The sequence below is a fragment of the Castanea sativa genome, chromosome 4 (genome assembly GCF_040712315.1).
Source record: "Castanea sativa cultivar Marrone di Chiusa Pesio chromosome 4, ASM4071231v1".
Classification (NCBI taxonomy): domain Eukaryota; kingdom Viridiplantae; phylum Streptophyta; class Magnoliopsida; order Fagales; family Fagaceae; genus Castanea; species Castanea sativa.
Window position 1 is genome coordinate 28,000,003 of NC_134016.1, and position 22,759 is coordinate 28,022,761.

At 32.1% G+C, this 22,759-nt stretch overlaps 2 protein-coding genes across 2 annotated transcripts in view; both read right to left on the reverse strand.

Annotated features, from left to right (window-relative positions):
* The window catches only part of LOC142631158 (protein DETOXIFICATION 16-like), a 5,356-nt gene extending 1,232 nt beyond the window's left edge, over window positions 1-4,124 (reverse strand). Inside the window, exons 1-5 of the mRNA XM_075805253.1 lie at window positions 3,752-4,124; window positions 874-1,418; window positions 587-673; window positions 409-465; window positions 1-163 (exon numbers count right to left, since the gene is read on the reverse strand). The exon at window positions 1-163 is cut by the window's left edge and continues 76 nt beyond it. Coding sequence (XP_075661368.1) covers window positions 1-163; window positions 409-465; window positions 587-673; window positions 874-1,418; window positions 3,752-4,048 — 1,149 coding nt within the window. The 5' untranslated portion in view covers window positions 4,049-4,124. The remainder of the gene's footprint in view (window positions 164-408; window positions 466-586; window positions 674-873; window positions 1,419-3,751) is intronic.
* A 6,710-nt stretch (window positions 4,125-10,834) lies between these two features.
* LOC142631159 (protein DETOXIFICATION 16-like) lies at window positions 10,835-16,599 on the reverse strand. Its single transcript, XM_075805254.1, has 9 exons — window positions 16,197-16,599; window positions 13,130-13,674; window positions 12,861-12,947; window positions 12,683-12,739; window positions 12,197-12,435; window positions 11,833-11,951; window positions 11,621-11,707; window positions 11,253-11,518; window positions 10,835-10,927 (listed from the first exon to the last, which is right to left on the reverse strand). The coding sequence occupies exons 1-8, from the start codon at window positions 16,491-16,493 to the stop codon at window positions 11,459-11,461; spliced, it is 1,491 nt and encodes a 496-aa protein (XP_075661369.1). The 5' UTR covers window positions 16,494-16,599; the 3' UTR covers window positions 10,835-10,927; window positions 11,253-11,458.
* Window positions 16,600-22,759: the final 6,160 nt, after the last annotated feature.

Consider the following 22,759-nt stretch of genomic DNA (forward strand, 5'->3'; position numbering starts at 1 on the left):
CACTTGTATTTCATCACTATATGCGTAACCCCAAATGTTGCGTATCAGTATCAGGACTGATCCAACCAATAGACCCTCCGTGATGGCAACCACTAATACAACACATACTGCTAAACGCGCAATTTTAGGACGCCCAGCTCCTAATTCATTTGAGACCCTAGTACTGTGAAGAAGAAAAACAGGACATATTAAAACATATGGCATAGAATAAGAAAGTGGGTGACATGTTCCAACCTCAAAAAGTTATGATTTCTGAAGCTCAAAAGTTTAAGTATGTCCAAACTCCAAAATTTTAGTACAGAACTTTTGAAGCAGCACCAATCAAGCTACTAAATGTCAAAATGTATAAATTCCCTTGAAATTGATGACCTTGATATCAGAAGTAGATCTGTTATCAGCATGACTCACCTTACTGCGCCACTAAGTCCAAAGGGGATCATCCAAACTATTGAAGCTGTATTAAGACTGGCAAACATATGTTGGGTTAGTTCATACATAATAATGAAGAAGTCTAAACAGGAACTCACAATTATTAAGGAAATTGAGAAAATAGTTGGTAAAAAGATCATCAAAGTTAAGAACTAACCAAATTGAAAGCACTGAAGTTTGTAACTTTGGGTCAGGAAGAAGACCTGATAGGAGAACCATCATTTCAAATGACCACATTTCCAAGCTGTTCAAAATCATGTTAACAGATCACAGTAAACTGCATTAGGATCTTTGAAACTGAAAACAGGCATTCACATGCTATATAAAGTGGTGGAGAAAAGAATTATAACAAATGCAGCAAACACAGCGAGGATTATAAAAGAAAAAGTGAAATTATTCTTGTATTGCTGGTAACCATGTAGAGCATTAAGAAATAGAAATTACCAAACCATAACAGCTGACGGAATAGCAAGTCTCAGAAAAGTGAAAATATTATGAAAGGCCTCCTTAGAGAAACCTGTCCAGGTTTTTACACATGAAGAAGAGAACTTGACATAAAGTGCTAACAGTAACACATTGATCCAATTGGAGATGGCGTTTGCCAAGGCGGCTCCTCTATATCCAAGTCCAGACTTAAATACTAGAATCCAACATATAAGAATGTGAAGTAAAGTAGTGAATGCAGAGCTTATCATCATTGGAAATACAATGTTTTGCGTTTGTAAGAATCTAACAAGGCATTGCAGAAAAGCATAGGCAAAAATACTTGGGACCATGAAACAGGCATATTCTCCAGCCGCGGTTGCTATATCATGTTCTTGACCAAAGAGAATTAGAAGAGATCTTGTGTTCACCCAGATGATTGCAAGAGGTATGCTTACAAGGAAAAGAACAAACATGGCTCTCTGCATTTGTATACCCATCATATGATACTGTTTTGCTCCATATGACTGGCCACATAAGGTATCTAATGCACTTGCCATTCCCATCTGTTCAAGTAAATAATCATCATAAAGAGTATAAGAACCTTAAAAATAGTCACATGCAAAGAGTTCTTTGAACATTACACATTTTTCTACGTTCAACAAGGAAATGATAATATCATGAACCATAATTAGGTTTTGCTTAGAGCCACATTGGTTTTGGGTTGAGAACTTGGAATGCTTTTAGTATAAATTAAAGTTATTTGATGTTTTTTTTTTTCTGCAAACTAATCAATTATGTTTAAGAAATAACTAATTTTGTTGACAAATGATTTTCATTCAAAAGATTCTACTCTAGTCAAATTCTATGTGAGTGGTAGTAAGAGAAACACCACGAATCTTATCCAAAATATTTCTTTGTTATAATTTATATTATGATCAAGAACTTTTTTTATTATAAAAAAGTCCCGTTAATGTATGCTCTTTTAGGGCATTCATTAATCATCTCTTTTAGAAAACTTTTTTGAGAAAATAAATAAATTATCAAAAAAATTATTTACATTTTTATTTTTAATTTTCCCGTAAAAAGTCTTTTAAAATGATTTATCAATGGATATTAGTAAAACCCAAAAAAAAATAATAAATAAATAAATTGATTTGTCCATGATAGGACCCATCAAGTAAAGGAGCATATATTTCAGGATATTCCCTTTTTAGTCTCAAAAATCATAATTAAACAATCTAATCCTATTTTAAAGTGGGTTTAGTAAATAACAAAGTAATTATACAGTTTGCAGAGGATATCTATGATGATAAATATCTGGGTTCAAATCACAAATATATATAGTCTGTTATTACAATTCCATTTGAGAGTTACTTTTCGAGTAATGCTAATATCACAATTTTTATTACAATTTTTATCACAATTTGCTCATATGGCACAGAGTTACAAATCCACGATTTTTACACCATTACTCACAACTTAACCGCGTAAACATGAAAAAAATTGTATTGCCTAACATTTTCTTACTTTTCAACGTCTGTCACACTTTATAATTAAACATTTCATGCGCAATGGACAACCACGTGTGACTGTGTGAGTAATAAAATAATACTAGTTCTATAATAAAGGGTCTAAGATCACGTGATTCACACGTGCATGAAATACTGACAAATGTTATGAATGTGTAAAATTACAAAATACTCCCTCCTCTTCTTTGACGTATAGAGGTCAGATCACTATAATGTGACCTGGAGAATTCTAATTTCTTGACTCTTCTTACTGCATAATTACTCGATGAAAATATTAACCGTTCTTCTTTCACAAGTGCACTCATTCAACCCAAAATAAAAATCTGTTTTTTAGGAAAAAATAGATAAATAAAATGGTAGATTACAACTAACATACTCGTGATTTGGCCTAAATTTAAGTTGTCTATTTATAGTTTGAAATTTAACACTTTACCTAGAGTTAGCTCAGTTAGAGTTTTGTAACCCATCTCTATTAAAAATATGATTAAATATGTAATTTTGCTCAATTTTTATATTTTTTTCCTCCCAAAATATAAAAATAAAAAATCAAATTAGATTAAAAAGAATTCAGCGAGACACATGCATCATGAGATTTCCTACCACAAATAGACAACTTAAATTTCTGTCAAATTATGAGTTGGTAAGTTGTAATTTGCCCTAAATAGAACTCATCATACCAAGAATTCCGACTCCTAAAATATAGAACACTACTTAGCAAAAAAGAGTGGTTTTATAATTCTATTAGCATCTATAGATTCTTTGCTACTTTTATATATATTTTTTTAAAATAAATTGTAATAATTTTAATATTTTTATAAGAACAAATATAAATCTTTAAAACCAGACTTTGAGAGTACAGGTTGTATGCATGTGAGAAACATGTTCATGTATTCAGAATTCAATCAAAAAAAGAGAAACATCTAATATGTTCAAGTTTTCAGTTTCAAATTTCAACTTATTCCATCATTTCTTTAAATGTTTAAAAATGCCTTTTAAAATATTCACTTTGTGGCCACTTTTGATAATATTCACTTTTCACAAAATCGCCTTTCTTTTCATCTTTTTTGGGTTGGGTACATACCCTTTATTATTATTTATTATTATTATTTTTGACAATAGGTTGTGGTTGGCCGTACATCCCTTGGTTTAGTATACCTGGAGTACTAAAAAAATTTCCAAAGCTGAAATGCTAGGTGTACAATAAAAATAGGTGATGATAGCATATGAAAATGTTGTTTTACTAATCATAATCCGTTAATTAGATTGATTGTACATAACTACATATAACATGGTTGTCCAAAAAAAAAAAAAATTACCAGCTCAAAAATACAAACAAGACAGAAACTAATAAAGAGAAGCCAACTCACCAACAAGCTGAAACCAGTGACTGTTGCAAAAGAAGTGGCCATTGAAGCGCCAGAGAGAGCCAACTCACCAAGATGACCCACAAACATCACAGATATCATCTGCAAACTATATTGTAATAGACTCACAGTTATCAGAGGCCCTGCTAGCCATAGCTGCTTTCTTACTTCTTCAAAAACTTCCTTTCTAGTAATCCTTCCCTCTCTACTACTACTGATTGTGAACCTATCTTCTTCTTTAGATATCTGAATCAATGGTGACCCTAGAGATAGCTTTCTTTCTTCTTCTTCTCTCTCCATCTTTTTCTGTGCTTCACACACACAGGAGAGAGATAGAGATTGTGAGAGACCGAGAGAGAGAGAGAGTGAAAGGCAGAGAGGCTGGCCATAGTAAGTGGGCTTTATATTGATGATGAAATTTTTCTTTGAAGGACTAAAGTGACCTTGGTGTCTGCAGGGTACTAGAGTAATCTAGCAAGAGTCAAATGAACGGTCAAGGTTTTAGTGAAATAGAAAAACACACCCACATACATACATACATACATACATACATATATATATATATATATATAGCTGAATGAAAAAAAAAAGTCTCGGTATGATGGCAACAGGTAATACTATGTGTACTATACCAGTTTTGTTGGACTATCGCTTGAACCGCTCTTCTTTAAATGCAGGACAAAGTCTCTTACCAACAAGTCACCCCTCACGTGATAATAAAAAAACATATTTAGGTCAAAATACATTATCATATTAATACTTAATACATTTCTCTAGTATTAATACATTTCTCTATGACAATTTATACGAAGGGTTGCTTTCAATAAAATAAGTTTGAGACTAATTAACATGTGGACAAAAATGTATGGCGGCTGCATTTGGCCTCAGCCTTACATCCACCCAGACAAAACAAATCAAAGCAAATACGCATTCTCCTTTTCTTTTTCTTTTCTATTTTTGGGATGTTTTTAGAAACACGCATTTATTGGCAAACTGGGTTCCAAACTACCAATGGTGTTCTTTGGTTGGTGGTTTTTTTTTTCCCCCTGAAATGAGTGCATATGTTTTAGGTTTAAAACAATGTTTACATTTAGAACATGCCTATTGTATCATACGGAGTAAACTTTAAAGGGTCTAGTTATCGGTATTTTTAGAGTATTTGTTAATAAATTATTTTAAAAAAAGTTTTTAAAATTATTTTTAAAATTATATTACTTTTTTATCTAATTAGGTAGTAAATTATTATTAGTTTTAATTTGAATCCATCACTGATATCACTTTTTATTTATTAATAACAATTTGTCACTTGAAATTTGTTTTAAAAATATTGTGAACATAACATTAATCTCATTTTCTCAATTCTAAATTCTTGGGATTCTCAGATTAGGGGGTTCAACTGTTCAATATTTTGTGAGAAGTATTATGTTCATAATATTGTCACAGTACTTTCACAATAAATCTTAGTTGGTAAGTTGTTACTGGTTCTAATTTCAATTCACTATTGAAATTACTGTTTTACCTACTAGAAACAACCTGTCATTTAAAATGTTTTGCGAAAATATTATGGACATAAAATTTCTTATATTTACTTTTAGGATAGACAAAACAAGCTAGTTTAAAAATAATTATGTATATAATTTTTTTTGCAAGTATAATTTTTATTTTTTTGCAAGTAAAGGTATTCATATGAACACCCTAAATTGCATTTGGAGCTCCTAGTGCACCCACTCAAACCCATCAAAGCTCCCCAAGTTCCTCATGGAGATCTTCACCCACTCAAAACCATCAAAATCTACCACTAATAGAATATTTGCTTCATGATAAATGCTATTTGTCATTAAGTTAAAACATCAATTAGTTTTTGATGTATACACTATATAGTGATGAAGCAAGCAATTTATGTTTGGGGACCCAAACTATAATATTCAAATTTTAATGGGATCTTTCCTCAAAAAAATAAATTAAGGGATCAAATTCATATATTAATGTATTTGCATAAAATTCAAATAATTTATATATATATATATATATGTATTGAAAATTTTTCAAAATTTTGGGAGATCATAGCCCCAACTTGAACGTAGCTCCACCACTGGATGTATACAAATTACAAAGTCGAAACTCAAATTCTTTATTCATGTCAAAGAACAAATGTTTTTCAACATGTCTACACTTGGTGTCTAATGGAGTAATACTACATACACAAAACATTTGACAATATTATCACACTAATTAAGTTAGTAAGCTTCTATTGATTTTCACCTGAATATCCACCGTTAACATTACTCTTTTACCTGTCTCTCAATAATTTGCCACATTTATCAAGTATCAAATTTATTGTCAATTTTTTTTTTTTTGTCATCTCTATATTTTATCGTGTCGAACAAGAGCAAAATGGTATTATGTTTCAGGTGTATACATCTAACTCTCTTATAACATGTGAGAGCCACACACTTGTAGATCTCATGTGTTGTGAGATGGTGGATGTATACGCTCAAAACATAATATACTCCCTCCTAATGAATATCACGTGGTTAAAAGCACATGGTTTGTGGGACATATGATACGACAAAGGCAGATTAAATGTATTCATGGACTACAAGTCTCTTTTTTCTTTCTTTCTTTCTTTTCTTTTTTTCTTTTTTTTTTTTTTAATTTTTTTTGAGGAGCTCATGGACTACAAGTCAAGTACGTCTGTATGGACAAACGGTCAATGGATTGATTGTAAAAAAAATTAAAAAAAACTGCTAAATAAGATTCTGATTAACTTGGGCACCATTTTCTCAAAAAATAAAAAACTTGGGCACCAAGAATGCGTCTTCGTTTTTCTTTTCACTTGACTAGATCGACTAGATAGTCATTTATGATTTAACATAGATTATTTAAGTGTTAAGTGAGAAGAGAACTGAGAAGATGCCTTAAGCCTGCCACTTTTTCTACATTTCTTGTCAATAATTGTGGATTTGTCTTTTTATGTACAATATATTATCAGAACCAAGACTTGTTGGGAGCTCGGTTGCAATTTAATTATCGTGCTTTGCAGTGTCGTCAACATATCCATCATTTTTTTGGGACCATTATGCTTTATTAGCTGAGTCATATGATTCATATCCGATAGTGAAATTTATGAAACCATGCACTTGAAATAATAAAAATATACAAAAGCTAACAACACAGCTTTTTTTTTTTAACATTTTTTATTTATTTATTGAAGTGTTCAAATTGTGAGTTGTGTGAAAAAAAAAAAAAAAAAAAACAAAACAAAAAAAGTAATAGTTGTCCATTATTTACAGTCGATCCCTTTAGTAAAGTTTGAGTAAAATTTGAATTTTCCAGAAGAAGTGTAACAATAATTTTCTTAACAATTTTTGCAAACATTTGAATTTATAGATTTTTATTGACCCTCATTTGGGTTTATTATTGACATTACTTTAGCATCTACCATTCACAATATGCCACTTGGACAATATGAAATATTATGTGAAAATAATTACATGTGAATTTCCAAATTTATTGCAAGAATTGTTTGGAAAAATTGGAGAGAAACTGCATCATCACAATAATGGCTATGAGAATCTATATCCCTATTTTTAGGAGTATTCTTATTGATAGTGCTAAAAAGTCATATGACTATTTTTAGCACCACCAACTACAAAACTGAGACTCCATTAGTGGAGCCAAAACCATAAATTGTGGTTTCTCAGCCAAAATGCATAGTCAAAGATGGTTGTGCACTGCCAAAGATGGTTGTACACTGTAGCTCAAAGGTAAAAAAAAAATATATATATATATATATATATATATATATATATATATATATTATGTTGCTTTTGAATATCTTAATATTTTCTTTTCTTTTCTCTGCTCTTCATTCTCTGCTATCTCATTCTCTCTGCTCTTTTCTTTTCTCAAAATTTTCTCTCTTTCTTCTCAAATTTTTCACTAAAATTCTTTTCTTTTTCTTCTCAAATTTTTTCTCTCTTTCTTCTCAAAATTTTCTTTGTTGTGTGAGGGTCTCTTCTTTTACCATGTGGGTGTGGGTGTGGGTGTGGGTGTGGGTGTGGTGGGTCATCGACATTGTGGCCATGTCGTGCGTGTGGTTGGTCATTGGTTTCAGGTCATGCCATGGGTGTAGGTTTGTGCCGTGGGTTTCGTGGACCATGTTGTGGTGGGTCATCAGTTTCGTGGTTTTGTGGGTCATGCCATGGGGTTTGTGTGGTGGATCATCAGTGTTGTGGTCATGTCGTGGGTGTGGTGGGTCATCAATTTCGGGTCATGCCATGGGTGTGGATTTGTGAAGTGGGGTTCATGGGTCATGCAGTGGTGGATTTCGCCTGAGTTTTTCTTTTGTGGTTGTGTGTTGATTTTCTTGGCTTGGGTTGCTGTGGATTTTATTTTTGTGGTTGTGGGTTGATTTTCTTGGGTAGTTGTGGGTTGATTTTGGTGGTTGTAGTGCCAGCAGGAGTAGGCTGTGGGTAGTGCTGGTGGCCTTTGTAAAGTGGCGGTTCCTGGTGGTAGTGGTTGTGATTGTTTTTTATTGTAGTAGATATACTATTTTATTGTAATTGATATATTATTTTATTGTGTTGTTTATATTATCTTATTGTATTAAAAGCTAAAATAAAACCACTAATATTGGGCGTTTTGTAAAATGAGAAGCTAAATTTACAGATCCACCAATGTGAATGCTTAGAGCATTATCAATTGGTGGTGCTAAGCGCTAAAAAGCCATATTACTATTTTTAGCACTACCAACTACAAAATTGGGGCTACATTGGTGGAGGTAAAACCATAAATTTTAACTGCTCAACTATAGTGCATAGCCAAAGATGGCTATGTATTATTCCTCAAATGTAATATACATATTATTTTATGTTGCGTTCACACTGGTCAGAATATATTAATATTTTCTTTTCTTTTCTTTTTTCTTTCTCCTCCTTTTCCATTTTTGCCTGTTGCTCCTCTCTCCTCACTTTTCACTTGTCCACTCTTCGTCTCTTCCCTCAGACCTCGCCGGTCTCCTCCTCCTCCTCCTCTCTCTCTCTTCAAAGCCACCATGGACAAACCCACCATGGCCAAACTGGTTGCTCTCTCCTCTAACGAGTCACTCGTGTGGCCATGGATAGCTATATTTTCAAATTCAGGTTTAGTGGGTTTATGTTCATTTTATGGGTTTATGGTTTGATTTGTGTTTATGGGTTTGATTTGATCAAATTTTTGTTGATACGGGTTTATGATTTTGACTTGATTTCTGTTGATGTGGGTGGCTAGTAGCGGTGTGGGTGGTGCAGCAGTGGTGGGATTTGTGGGTCAGTGTGGCCATGGTGGTGGTGGATGTGGGTGGCAATGTGTATGGGTTCGTGGGTGTTGGTGGTGGTGGATTTTGGGGTGTTGGTGGTGGTGGGTTGTTGATTGGACCATTGTTCCGATTCGTGGGTCTTCATTTTCTGCTTTTTTTTTTCTTTGTTGGTTTCTAGTTTTTTGGTTGAGCTTGAGGCTGCCGTGATGGTGGTTGTGGTTTGGTAGTGCCATGATGGTGGTGGTAATTGATTTGTGGTAGTGGGTTTGGTGGCTTGAAGAGAGGGAGAAGAGATAAAGAAGAAGAGAGAAACAGAAAATAAGAGAGAGAAAAAATAATAAATAACTAAATTGTATTTAACTTTGTTGGGAAAAGAAGACCATTGATGTGGAGTAAGTTGTGAAAGGGTAAATTAAAATAGATAAAGTGAATTCATAGGTGCTAAATAGTTAAAATTTTTGCTCCACCAACGTGGATGCTCTAATACAGACAAACAAAGCTATATGGCAAATGAGAAATGCTACTTCCAACATTTTCACCCAAATCCTATGTAAAAAGTTGTTATTAATTGTCACTTGTGAACAAAAAATAATTTCAATGGCAATCCCCAATAGAAAACCAATAATAACTTAACACTTAGAATTTTTTGTGAAATTATTATGAAAATGTTAGAGTGGTTCTAAAATCACAAACTATTCCATAAATTTTTGTTACAACTCTAACGTGGCATACTTTAAGTGTGAGTGACTATTTATCACTTATACAAGAACCCATAATTTTTTCTTCACTACTCACTCTACCACATCACAAGTGTGGGAAAAAACTTGTATACACCTAGTGCCAAGGTTCAAGTCTCCAGAAGGAAGTTTCACATACAAGTACACTTAGATTAGAATAGAATAAAATTTCTATCTTGTAAAAAAAAAAAATCCTAGGGTTTAGTTATTATTGAAAGATAAAATGTAAAACCCAAAAGGAAAAGAACATAGGAATTACTAGTCTTAGAATCGAGTTAGACCGAAATAAAGGTTTGATTTCTTCGAGTGATCGTGCGATACTATTTTTCTTCTTATTCGAGATATTATGTGCAATTAATGAATGAACCCAGGGACGGAACCAGGATTCAAAGTTGAGGGGGGGGGGGGGAAGTATAAATACAAAAAAGTTTATGAAAATCAAACTAACATCTATTGAAAATTATGCATAATCATATCCCAGTGAATTTGTCATATGAAATGATATTATATAATATATACCACTACAAATGTTATAGTTTGTGCAATATTTTTCAGTGAGCGTATTGTCTATTTTTAATTTTCAAATATTTGCAACAGCACCAGCTGTTAAATTTCCATTTTCATATGACTACTAGCAGGTACAATGCTATATTTTTTTAAAAATTAGGGGGCAGGGGCAGGGGGGGCAATGGCCCCCCTCTGCCCTAACGTGGGTCCGTCACTGAATGAACCTACTACTAAATCTAATGAGTTAAAGTAAAGTCAAAGTTGTTAGTTGGTCATTGTTTGTTCCAAAATAGAAAATGGATTTGATACAATTCTTTTTACTTTTTTGTTAAAAAGTTTTCCTATCTCGATAATGGGGTCTTTTGATTCGAAAATCGCGGGATGGGTAAAAGTCTGTTTGGATACTACTTATTCCGCTGAAACTGAAAACTTATTGCTGAAAGTACTGTAGATAAAGGTAAAAGTTAGTTAAAATAGTACAATAGTTTTCATGAATAGTACCAAAAAGTACAATAGGGCCCATAAATAGTAGCAAAAATAAACTGAATAGTAAAATAATTTTAATTTTTCATTGGTATCCAAACACACACTAAATGTAACAGATCATGAATCCACTTTTTTTTCTACCTCTACACTCTGAGGGCGTTTGGATACAGCGTTTTCTGCGTCTGAGTTTTCTCTTTTTTTTTTTTTTTTCTTCTTCTGCTGCAGCAGCACGGGTCAGGGGGGACAAGGCTACTGTTCATGTTACTGTGCATGAACAGTAGCCGCATTTTGTTGACTTTCAGCACATTTGTGGGTCCCCTGTACTGTTCATGGGACCCACAAACTTCACTTTACAGAATTTTTTTTTATTAAAAATGGGTCCTACGGTACTATTCACATATTTAAAAATTATTTTGCTACAGTATTTTCAGTTTTCAGTTTTCAGTTTTCAGCAATAAGTTCTATCCAAACGGACCATCTATCTTTCTTAGTGTCGTCTATAATGATAATGACTGATGAATCAAAAACTATCAATTGGCGTTTGATTATAAAGATCAAACACCTTGACTGAATCATTAAACCATGTAAAGTTCCAATCTTATGATCCCAAAACTTTTTAAGATCTAGTCCTTAACTACCAATTAGTAATAAGGTTTCTCTTGTTGCAGTCACACTTCAGCTTCAAGAGACTATCTCCACAGGAATAATTGAGTCATGGACTCTTTCTGTAGCCTTCTTTGCCTATAGAAGAATGGGAATTTGAGATAGTGAGAAAAACAAGAAAAGATTAATTTTCTTTTTATTTAATTAAAAAAAATTAAAGAGGGAGATGCAGAATTGTACTTCTTGCTCCCAATTAGTACGTATGGAAATAGTGAGAAGTGATGACACTTGGACTACGAGCGCACATATGATCCCCAGCCAGAGCCCCTATCCAGAACAATTTAACAAATAATCTTACTTGAATTATGATGCAATTTAAGTGAACATGGAAAAGGACTTTAAGGATAAGAAAAAAACAAACAAAAAAACCAGAAAAAATTGAAAAAGTTTACCTTTCCTTCAAGGTGGAAGACAAATGCCAATAAAATAGCAGCTGGAATTCCAACTATAAAGTATGACCCGAGGTTGATATATGCTCCAATCTTCTGCCAACCACATCCTCTAGCATTGCCTAAATGTACAGGAATTGAGATAATAGACTAGCCACTAGATTTGAGATTTTATATTAACCAACTAAAATTTTAGTGGACAATGTTCACTAAACATTTTATTCTTCGACAGCTCTGTATATTCCATGGTACCATAAAGATTCAGGATATCCCATGGACAAGAGCCCTGAAGATTTTTTTTTTCTTTTTTTATCTGGTTATGATATTGTTGCTGTAGATTTAGGAGAGAATGGAAATCGAGAAATACCTGAAAGAACACACTGGAGGCCATCTAAAAAGTTGGATATTGCAAGAATTGGCATCATGCCTGCTACATATTCGACCACTTGTGTTTCATCACTATATGCATAACCCCAAATGTTACGTATCAGTATCAGGACTGATCCAACCAATAGGCCCTCCGTGATGGCAACCACTAACACAACACATACTGCCAAACGAGCGATTTTCGGACGCCCAGCTCCTAATTCATTTGAGACCCTAGTACTGTGAAGAAGAAAAACAGGACATATTAAAAGATATGGCTTAGAATAAGAAAGTGGATGACATGTTCCAACCTCAAAAAGTTTTCATTTCTGAAGCTCAAAAGTTTAAATATGTCCAAACTTGAAAATTTTAGTACAGACAATTTTTGAAGCAGCATCAATCAAGCTACTAAATGCCAAAATGTATAAACTCCCTTCAAATTGATGACCTTGATATCAGAAGTAGATCTGTTATCAGCATGCCTCACCTTACTGCGCCACTGAGTCCAAAGGGGATCATCCAAACTAATGAACCTGTATTAAGACTGGCAAACATATGTTGGGTTAGTTCATACATAATAATGCAGAAGTCTAAACAGGAACTCACAATTATCAAGGAAATTGAGTAAATAGTTGGTAAAAAGATCGTCAAAGTTAAGAACTAACCAAATTGAAAGCACTGAAGTTTGTAACTTTGGGTCAGGAAGAAGACCTGATAGGAGAACCATCATTTCAAATGACCACGTTTCCAAGCTGTTCAAAATCATGTTAACAGATCACAGAAAACTGCATTAGGATTTTTGAAGTGGTGGATAAAAGAATTATAACGAATGTAGCGAACACAGCGAGGAATATAGAAGAAAAGGTGAAACTATTCTTGTATTGCCAAACCATAACAGCTGATGGAATAGCAAGTCTCAGAAAAGTGAAATTACCAAACCATAACAGCTGACGGAATAGCAAGTCTCAGAAAAGTGAAAATATTGTGAAAGGCCTCCTTTGAAAAACCTGTCCAGGATTTTACACATGAAGAAGAGAACTTGACATAAAGTGCCAACAGTAACACATTGATCCAATTGGAGATGGCATTTGCCAAGGCGGCTCCTCTATATCCAAGTCCAGACTTAAATACTAGAATCCAACATATAAGAATGTGAAGTAAAGTAGTGAATGCAGAGCTTATCATCATTGGAAATACAATATTTTGCGTTTGTAAGAATCTAACAAGGCATTGCAGAAAAGCATAGGCAAAAATACTTGGGACCATGAAACAGGCATATTCTCCAGCCGCGGTTGCTATATCATGTTCTTGACCAAAGAGAATTAGAAGAGATCTTGTGTTCACCCAGATGATTGCAAGAGGTATGCTTACAAGGAAAAGAACAAACATGGCTCTCTGCATTTGTATACCCATCATATGATACTGTTTTGCTCCATATGATTGGCCACATAAGGTATCTAATGCACTTGCCATTCCCATCTGTTCAAGTAAATAATCATCATAAATAGTATAAGAACCTTAAAAACAGTCACATGCAAAGAGTTCTTTGAACATTACACATTTTTCTACGTTCAACAAGGAAATGATATTATCATGAACCATAATTAGGTTTTGCTTAGAGCCACATTGGTTTTGGGTTGAGAACTTGGAATGCTTTTAGTATAAAATTAAAGCTATTTGATGTTTGATTTTTCTGCAAACTAACCAATTATGTTTAAGAAATAACTAATTTTGTTGGCAAATGATTTTCATTCAAAAGATTCTATTCTGGTCAAATTCTATGTGAGTGGTTGTAAGAAAGATGTCATGAATCTTATTCAAAATATTTCTTTGTAATAATTTATATTAGTTTTTATGATGAAGAACGTTTTTTTTATAAAAAAAAAAAGTCCCGTTAATATATGCTCTTTTAAGGCCTTCATTAATCATCTCCTTTAGAAAATTTTTATGAAAATTAAAAAGACTATCAAAAAAATTATTTACTTTTTTTTTTTTTTAATATTCCTGTAAAAAGTCTTTTAAAATGACTTATCAATGGGCATTAGCGAAACCCAAAAAATAATAATAAATAAATTGATTTGTCTACGATAGGACCCATCAAGTAAAGGAGCATATATTTCAGGATTTTCCATTTTTAGTCTCAAAAATCATAATTAAACAACCTAATCCTCTTTTAAAGTGGGTTCAGTAAATAACAAAGTAATTATAGAGTTTGCAGAGGATATTTGTGATGATAAATATCTGGGTTTGAATCACAAATATATATACTGTTATTACAATTTCATTTGAGAGTTACTTTTTTGAATAATGCTAGTATCACAATTTTTGCCATAATTTTTATTACAATTTTCTCATCTGACATAGAGTTGTAAACTCACGATTTTTACTCCATTACTCACAACTTACCATGTGAACAAATTATAACAAAAATTGTACTGCCTAACATTTTTCTTGCTTTTCAACGCTTGTCACACCCTATAATTAAACATTTCATGCGCAACGGACAACCACGAACTACGTGTGATTGTGTGAGTTCACGTGATTCGCATGTGCATGAAATACCGACAAATGTGATGAATGTGTGAAATTACAGAATACTTCTTCCTCTTCTCTTACGTATAGAGGTCAGATCACTATCACGTGACCTGGAGAATTCTAATTTCTTAACTCTTCTTACTGCATAATTACACAATGAAAATATTAACCGTTCTTCTGTCACAAGTGCACTCAATCAACCCAAAATAAATAAATACAAAACTGTTTTTTAGGAAAAAATAGATAAATAAAAAGGTGAATTATAACTTACTTGTTTATGATTTGGCCTAAATTTAAGTTGTCTATCTATAATTTGAAATTTGACACTTTATCTAGATATGTAATTTTGTTTCACTTTTATGTTTTTTTCTTCCAAAAATATAAAAATACAAAATCAAATAGGATAAAAAGTGACACACATGCATCATCGGATTTCCAACGACAAATAAGCAATTTAAATTTTGGTCAAACTACTGCTAAGTTGTAAGTTGCCCTAGATAGAACTCATTGTACCAAGAATTCCAACTCTCAAAATATACAACACTACTTAGCAAAAAAGAGTGGTTCTATAATTCTATTAGCATCTATACATTCTTTGCTGCTTGTATTTTTTTTAAAATAAATTGTAATAATTTTAATATTTTTATAAGAACAAATATAAATCTTTAAAATCAGACTTTGAGAGTACAGGTTGTATGCATGTTAGAAACATGTTCATGTATTCAGAACTCAGTCAAAAAAAAAAAAAGAGAAATATAAAATATGTTCATGTTTTCAGTTTCAAATTTCAACTTATTCGATCATTTCTTTAAACATTTAAAAATGCCTTTTAAAATATTCAGTTTGTGGCCACTATTGATAATATTCACTTTTCACAAAATCGCCTTTCTTTTCATCTTTTTTTGGTTGGGAACATACCTCTTCATTATTATTATTATTATTATTATTATTATTTTGACAATAGGGATCTGTTTGGATACCGCTTATTGTTGAAGACTGAAAACTAAAAACATTGTAGCAAAATAATTTTTAAATATGTGAATAGTGCGGACCTAGTTTTAAAGTTGTTTTTACTGAAAAAAATATTTGTAGGTCCTATGAATAGTACACAAAAAATGTGTAAAATGCGCTTCCCAAACTCACGCTAGGTTGTGGTTGTGCCATACATCCCCTGGTTTAGTACACTTGGAGTACTAAAAAAATTAATTTCCAAAGCTCAGATGCTAAACTGTAATTAGTGTACAATAAAGATAGGTGATGATAGCTCATAGCATATGAAAATGTTGTTTAATTGATCATAATTTGTTAATTAGATGTTGTTAAAAAATGTAAATTTGACTGTACATAACTACATATAACATGGTTGTCAAAAAAAAAAAAAATTCATAAGTACCAATTAAAAAAAGGAGGAGTGCCAACTCAAAAATACAAACAAGAGAGAAACAAATGAAGAGAGGCCAACTCACCAAGAAGCTGAAACCAGTGACTGTTGCGAAAGAAGTGGCCATTGAAGCGCCAGAGAGAGCCAACTCACCAAGATGACCCACAAACATTACAGATATCATCTGCAAACTATATTGTAATAGACTCACAGTTATCAGAGGCCCTGCCAGCCATAGCTGCTTTCTTACTTCTTCAAAAACTTCCTTTCTAGTAATCCTTCCCTCTCTACTACTACTGATTGTGAACCCATCTTCTTCTTCAGATATCTGAATCAATGGTGACCCTAGAGATACTTTTCTTTCTTCTTCTTCTCTCTCCATCTTTTTCTGTGCATCACACACACAGAAGAGAGATAGAGATTGTGAGAGACCGAGAGAGAGAGAGAGAGAGAGAGAGAGAGAGTGAAAGGCAGAGTAAACTAGCAAGAGTCAAATGAACGGTCAAGGTTTTAGTGAAATAGAAAAACATATATGGGTCAAAATACATTATCATGTTAATAATTAATACATTTCTTTTTGATAATTTATGCGAAGGGTTGCTTTCAATGAAATAAATTTGAGACTAATTAACATGAGGACGAAAATGTATGGCGGCTGCATTTGGCCGCAGCCTTACATCCAGCCAGACAAACCAAAGCAAAGCAAAATTCTCTTTTTCTTTTTCTTTTCTATTTTTGGGATGTTTTCAGAAACACACATTTATTGGCAAACTGTGTTCCAAACTACCAATGATTTTTTTTTTTTTTTCCTGAAATGAGTGCATATGTTTTAGGTTTAAAACAATGTTTACATGTTGATCATGCTAGTTGTATTGTACGGAGTAAATTTTAATGGGTCTAGTTAACAAGTAATCTTAGGATATTTGTTAATAAATTATTTTAAGAAATGTTTTTAAAATATTTTCTAAATGATATTACTTTTTTTTTTTAATCTTATTAGATGGTAAGTTATTATTAGTTTTAATTTTGGTCCATCACTGATATCACTTTTTTATTAACACTAATAACAATTTGTCACTTGAAATTTGTTTTAAAAATATTGTAAACATAATATTAATCTACTTTTATCGATCCCAAATTCTTGGGATTTCCAAATTAGGGTGTTCAATATTTTATGAGAAGTGTTACGTCCATAATTGTAAGAACTTAAAAATTGATGGCCCAAGCTCACTTAGAACAATAGAGTCTTGTCCTTCAAATCAAGCTCAAACAATAGAAGGTTACTACGTAGAGGGTGGAAAGACAATTCTAGTGTAATTCTAAGCTAAGTTCAGGTCTAAGGTCGAAGAGCCCAAAGTAACAAAGAAGAACAATTCACGTAGTAATTGAGAATAAAGCTCTCCTAGGTCAAGTTCGAGGTTGAGATCTTATATATGATTGATACAAATTTTATATTAGGCAATGCAATGTTCACTTTCTTGTTTCTCTAATTCTTCCAGAATCATCTCCCCTTCTAACTAGGAGGTTTCCTCCCTTATATATCCTTCCTCCTTGCATCCTTGCCTTCCACTTGTATGCCTCAGAGCTTTTCTTAGGACACTTGTCCCATCAAAGTTCTGCTGAAAGTGGTAGAAAGGGTTGCTAGCTGTGAAACTACTGTTCAGGTGTCATTTCCTCATTAATACAACTAATAAGGTTGTTGCAGTGCATTCAATGTAGAGGGGGAATGTATACCTTTACAGGAAGCTCTCTACCACTGTCCTAGTCCCTTCTAATCAAGCTCTCATAAAATGCTATCTCGCATTTCCTTCCATTCCCAGGTCGATGGAGTCCTCGGGCCCGATGCACTTTCACGAGTGGGATTGTGTGTGATACTTCATATTTAATCCTCTTCGGTCCTCAGACACCCTACAATAATATTTTCACATCACTTTCACAACAAATCTTTGTTGGTAAGTTGTTACCGGTTCTAATTTGAATCCATTACTGAAATTATTGTTTTATCTACTAGTAACAACCTGTCATTTTTTTTTTGCGAAAATATTATGGACATAGCATTTCTCATATTTTTTTAGAATAGACAAAACAAGTTAGTTTAAAAATAATTATGTACATAATTTTTTTTGCAATTATTATTATTTTTTTTTTTGCAAGGTATTCATATGAACAACCTATATTGCATTTGGAGCTGCTAGTGCACCCACTCAAACCCATCAAAGCCCCCCATATGAACACCTTATATTGCATTTGGAGCTGCTAGTGCACCCACTTAAATGTTTCTGTGGAAATGTGCGCATCATTGTATTCCCACTAAATCACATTTTCCCTTATGCTGCACTGAGCAACCAAGTGTGTACCCATTGCAATGAGCTTGAAACACCTGTCCATGTTCTGCGTGATTGTCAATTTGCACTAACTATTGGGACTTTCTTCCCAGGCCAATTACTTACTTCAAACTTTTTCCGACCTGAATTACATGATTGGTGCAAAAGTAATTCCAAACTACACTCTCCTTTAGGTTATGTTCCATGGAACATTATCTTTGCTTTTACCTTATGGGCAATTTGGTTGGGTAGAAATTCTTTAATCTTTTTAGGTACCCTCATTCCCTTTAATATTTTAAAACAAAACGCTATTTCTCATGCCACAGAATTTTTCTTTCTTAGCACTGTCCATGCGGGGCATTCTGCTCCATTGTCCATAAAATATATTAGGTGGTGTCCAGCTCCTTTCCCTTACGTCACTATTAATACAGGCGGTAGCTCACTTGACAACCCTGGAAAATTTGGGGCGGGAGGCGTGGCACGCTCAGCTCATAGAGCCTGGTTGTGAGGCTTCTATTACAACTAGGAGTCACCAACACTACTAAGGCTAAACTTTGGGGTATTAGAGAGGCGTTGGCTCGAGCTTGGGCTGAGGTTCATCACCAAGTTTGTCTACAAATTGATTCTCTTCTTGTGTACAATTGGTTGAATACTAATACTGAGTATATCCTATGGAATTCTCAAACTTGGTCTTGGATTGCAAGCGGCTCCTTTGCAGGGACTGGGAGGCGCGCGTTGAGCATATATAGAAAGAGGAAAATAATTGTGCGGACTTATTGGCAAAGCGGGGTGCTTCCCAAACGGAACAGGAAGTGTTGTATGATACTTGCCCCACTTTTTTGTGGTAGTGTTTGTATTGGGACTCCATGGATTTTGTTTCATCCTGGGGTTGTCGCGGATAATAAGGGTCCAGTTATGTTTTGTTTAGATTCAGCTATTCCTCTCTTAGATCTAGTAGGGTCGGATGGTGTTTAGTTTGTTTCAGTCAGTTTGTGTTGTTGTGTTTTGTTGATCTGTACTCCTGTTTTAATATATAAGTTTGTAAGACTTCTGTTTATGTAATATAAGTCTCCCATTTTATGCAAAAAAAAAAAAAAAAATCAATATTTTACTCAGAATGCATTATCTTGTCAATACTTAATACATTTCTATTTGATAGTTTATACGAAGGGTTGCTTTCAATGAAATAAATTTGAGACTAATTAGCGTGAGGACAAATTATGTATGGCGGCTGCATTTGGCCACAGCCTTACATCCAGCCATGCAAAGCAAAGCAAAGCAAATATGCGTTCTCCTTTTCTATTTTTGGGATGTTTTCAGAAACACACATTTATTGGCAAACTGGGTTCCAAACTTCCAATGGCATTTTTTTTTTAAGCTAAAATGAGTGCATATGTTTTAGGTGTAAAACGATGTGTACATGTAGATCATGCCAGTTGTATCTTATGGAGTAAACTATAAAGGGAACAAGTATTCTTAGGACATTTGTTAATCTCGTTAGAAAAATTTCTTAAAATATTTTCTAAATGATATTACTTTTTTTTTTTAATCTTAAGTGGCACGTTATTATTAATTTTAATTTGGACTCATTACTGATATCAATTTTTTATCCATCAATAACAATTTGTCACCAAAGATTTGTTTTTAAAATGTTGTAAACATAACATTAATCTACTTTTATGAACCCAAATTCTTGGGATTCTCAAATTAGGGGGTACAATATTTTGTGAAAAGTACTACGTCCATAATAATTTCAAAACATTTTCACAACAAATCTTAGTTGGTAAGTTGTTACAAGTTCTAATTTGAATCCTTTACTGAAATTATTGTTTTACTTACCAGTAACTGTCAATAACAACCTGTCATTTAAGATTTGTTGTGAAAATGTGGATATAGTATTTCTCATATTTTTTAGGAAAGACAAAACAAGTTAGTTAAAAAATAATAGTGTATATAATTATTAATTTTTTTGCAAGTAAAATTTTTAGTTTTTTGCAAGTAAAGGTATTAATATGAACACCCTAAATTGCATGTGGAGCTGCTAGTGCACCCACTCAAACCTATCAAAGCCCCCCAAGTTCCTCATCGAGATCTTCACCCACTCAAAACCATCAAACTCTACCGCTAATACAATATTTGCTTCATGATAAAAGCTCTTTGTTATCAAGTTCAAAACACCAATTAGTTTTTGATGTATACACTATATAGTGATGAAGCTAGTAATTTATATTTGGGGACCCAAACTATAATATTCTAACTTTAAAGGGATCTTTCCTCAAAAAAAAAAAAAAATTAAAGGGATCAAATTCATATATTTATGTATTTGCATAAAATTTAAATAATATATATATATATATATATATATATATATATATATATATATATATATATATATATAGTTGTGAGAGACCGGGAAAAACTAGCTTGCAAAAAAGGGATGAGGCATTAGAGCCTTCCCTTCTTAGGATTATGTGTGGAGTCGCCACTTATTTTTTGTTACAAAAAAAAAAAAAAATACATAGGGTACATATCTGAATAATACAACCTCTCATTAATTTGACTGAATTACATTTCAATAAAATGAAATATACACGGCTTTGTCTCCTAAATTACAAACTAGTAAAAGATTACAAAGCTTTGTTTCCTAGATTACAATCTAAAAATAGAAAATTACAAGGCTTTGGTTCCTAGATTATAATCTAAAAGAAAAGATAATGCACTATCAATGAATAAAAATCTAGATTCAGGGGCTAGGTTACAGAATGGTAAGGTATTAGGCACCCATTCTGCCTAGACGAAGTCTAACCTTTTAGACTCTAAATGACAATTTATATAACCATTTAAACGATGCATGACATATTGAAATACCTAAATCTATATATATATATATATATATATATATATATATATATATATATATATAATAATAATAATAATAATAATAATAATAATAATAATAATAATAATAGGTGAAACCGAGAAAAACTCAAATTAGAATTCCAAATTAGAGTTCCAATTTTGCACCATGTGTCCTAAATTATTTATTCTTAAAGAGTTTTATTTCTTAATTTTATAATCAAATGTGAGACCACATCATAAATATTTATCCATGTGAGTTATTAAGTACAAAAATCAAAGAATTTAGAATAAATGAATCATAAAAAAAAAAAGTGCTTTACAATAATTTAAAACAAAAAATATGAACAATTTATATTTTATACCTAATAATAATATAATATCCTTACAATTTTTTTTAAAGAGTTAACAAAATATAAAAATGACTATCAATAGTATTTAAATTATATATAGGAATTATATTATGTATCTTATTGTATATCTTTAAGTGTATCCATGCATATGCATGGGGTTACAAGCTAGTTTAATATTAATTCACTCTTTAAAAATTCAAAATCTGCACCTTTTTTTTAAGAAGAAACAAAAAATTGTTGACATTTCACATTGAAAAAAACATTTTTTTATGAAAAAGTTCAAATCTATATTTAATAAAGTTCATATCTGTATTTAATGAAAATACAGATAAGTTTTTTATTCAAAAAATTTCAGTATTTAATGAAAATACAGGTTAGTTTTTATTCAAAAAAATTTTAGATATGTATTTAATGAAAATACAGATCAGTTGTTTATCTAGAAAAAATTTCAAATATGTATTTAATGAATACAGACCTGTTTCTATTCAAAAAAAATTTCAGATATGTATTTAATGAAAACACAGACTAGTTTTTTCTCTAGAAAAAATTTCATTTCTATATTTAATGAAAATATAGAACAATTTTTGTTTAGAAAAAAAATTCAAATCTGTATTTAATGAAAGTACAGATTAGTTTTTTTTTTTAATTAAGAAAAAATTCCTGATCTGTATTTAATGAAAATACATATTAGTTTTTTATTCAGAAAAAATTTCAGTTCTGTATTTAATGAAAATACAAATTTTTTTATTTTTAATTTAGTAATTAATTGCAAATATTGAAATTTAAAGGAGAACTAAATCTTAAGCACGTTAATCAACTAAAGAAAAAAAAATCGAACTAAACATGTAAACATGGTTTATATAAAATATGAACAAGATTGTATTGACAATGAAACCAAACATATATCCATGAAAATCATGCAATGAACAACACAAATCTATCAATTAGGAAAGAGAAAATAAACAAAAGAATGAAATTAAATGCCTACTTGCATGAATGTACCCTTCAACGAAAGAATACTTTAGAAATCAAAGAAGTTTAACGTCTTTGACATCTAAAATATATTCACTTACAAAAAAGAAATTCTTAAGGCCAAGGCTTCTAGAACGTCTTTA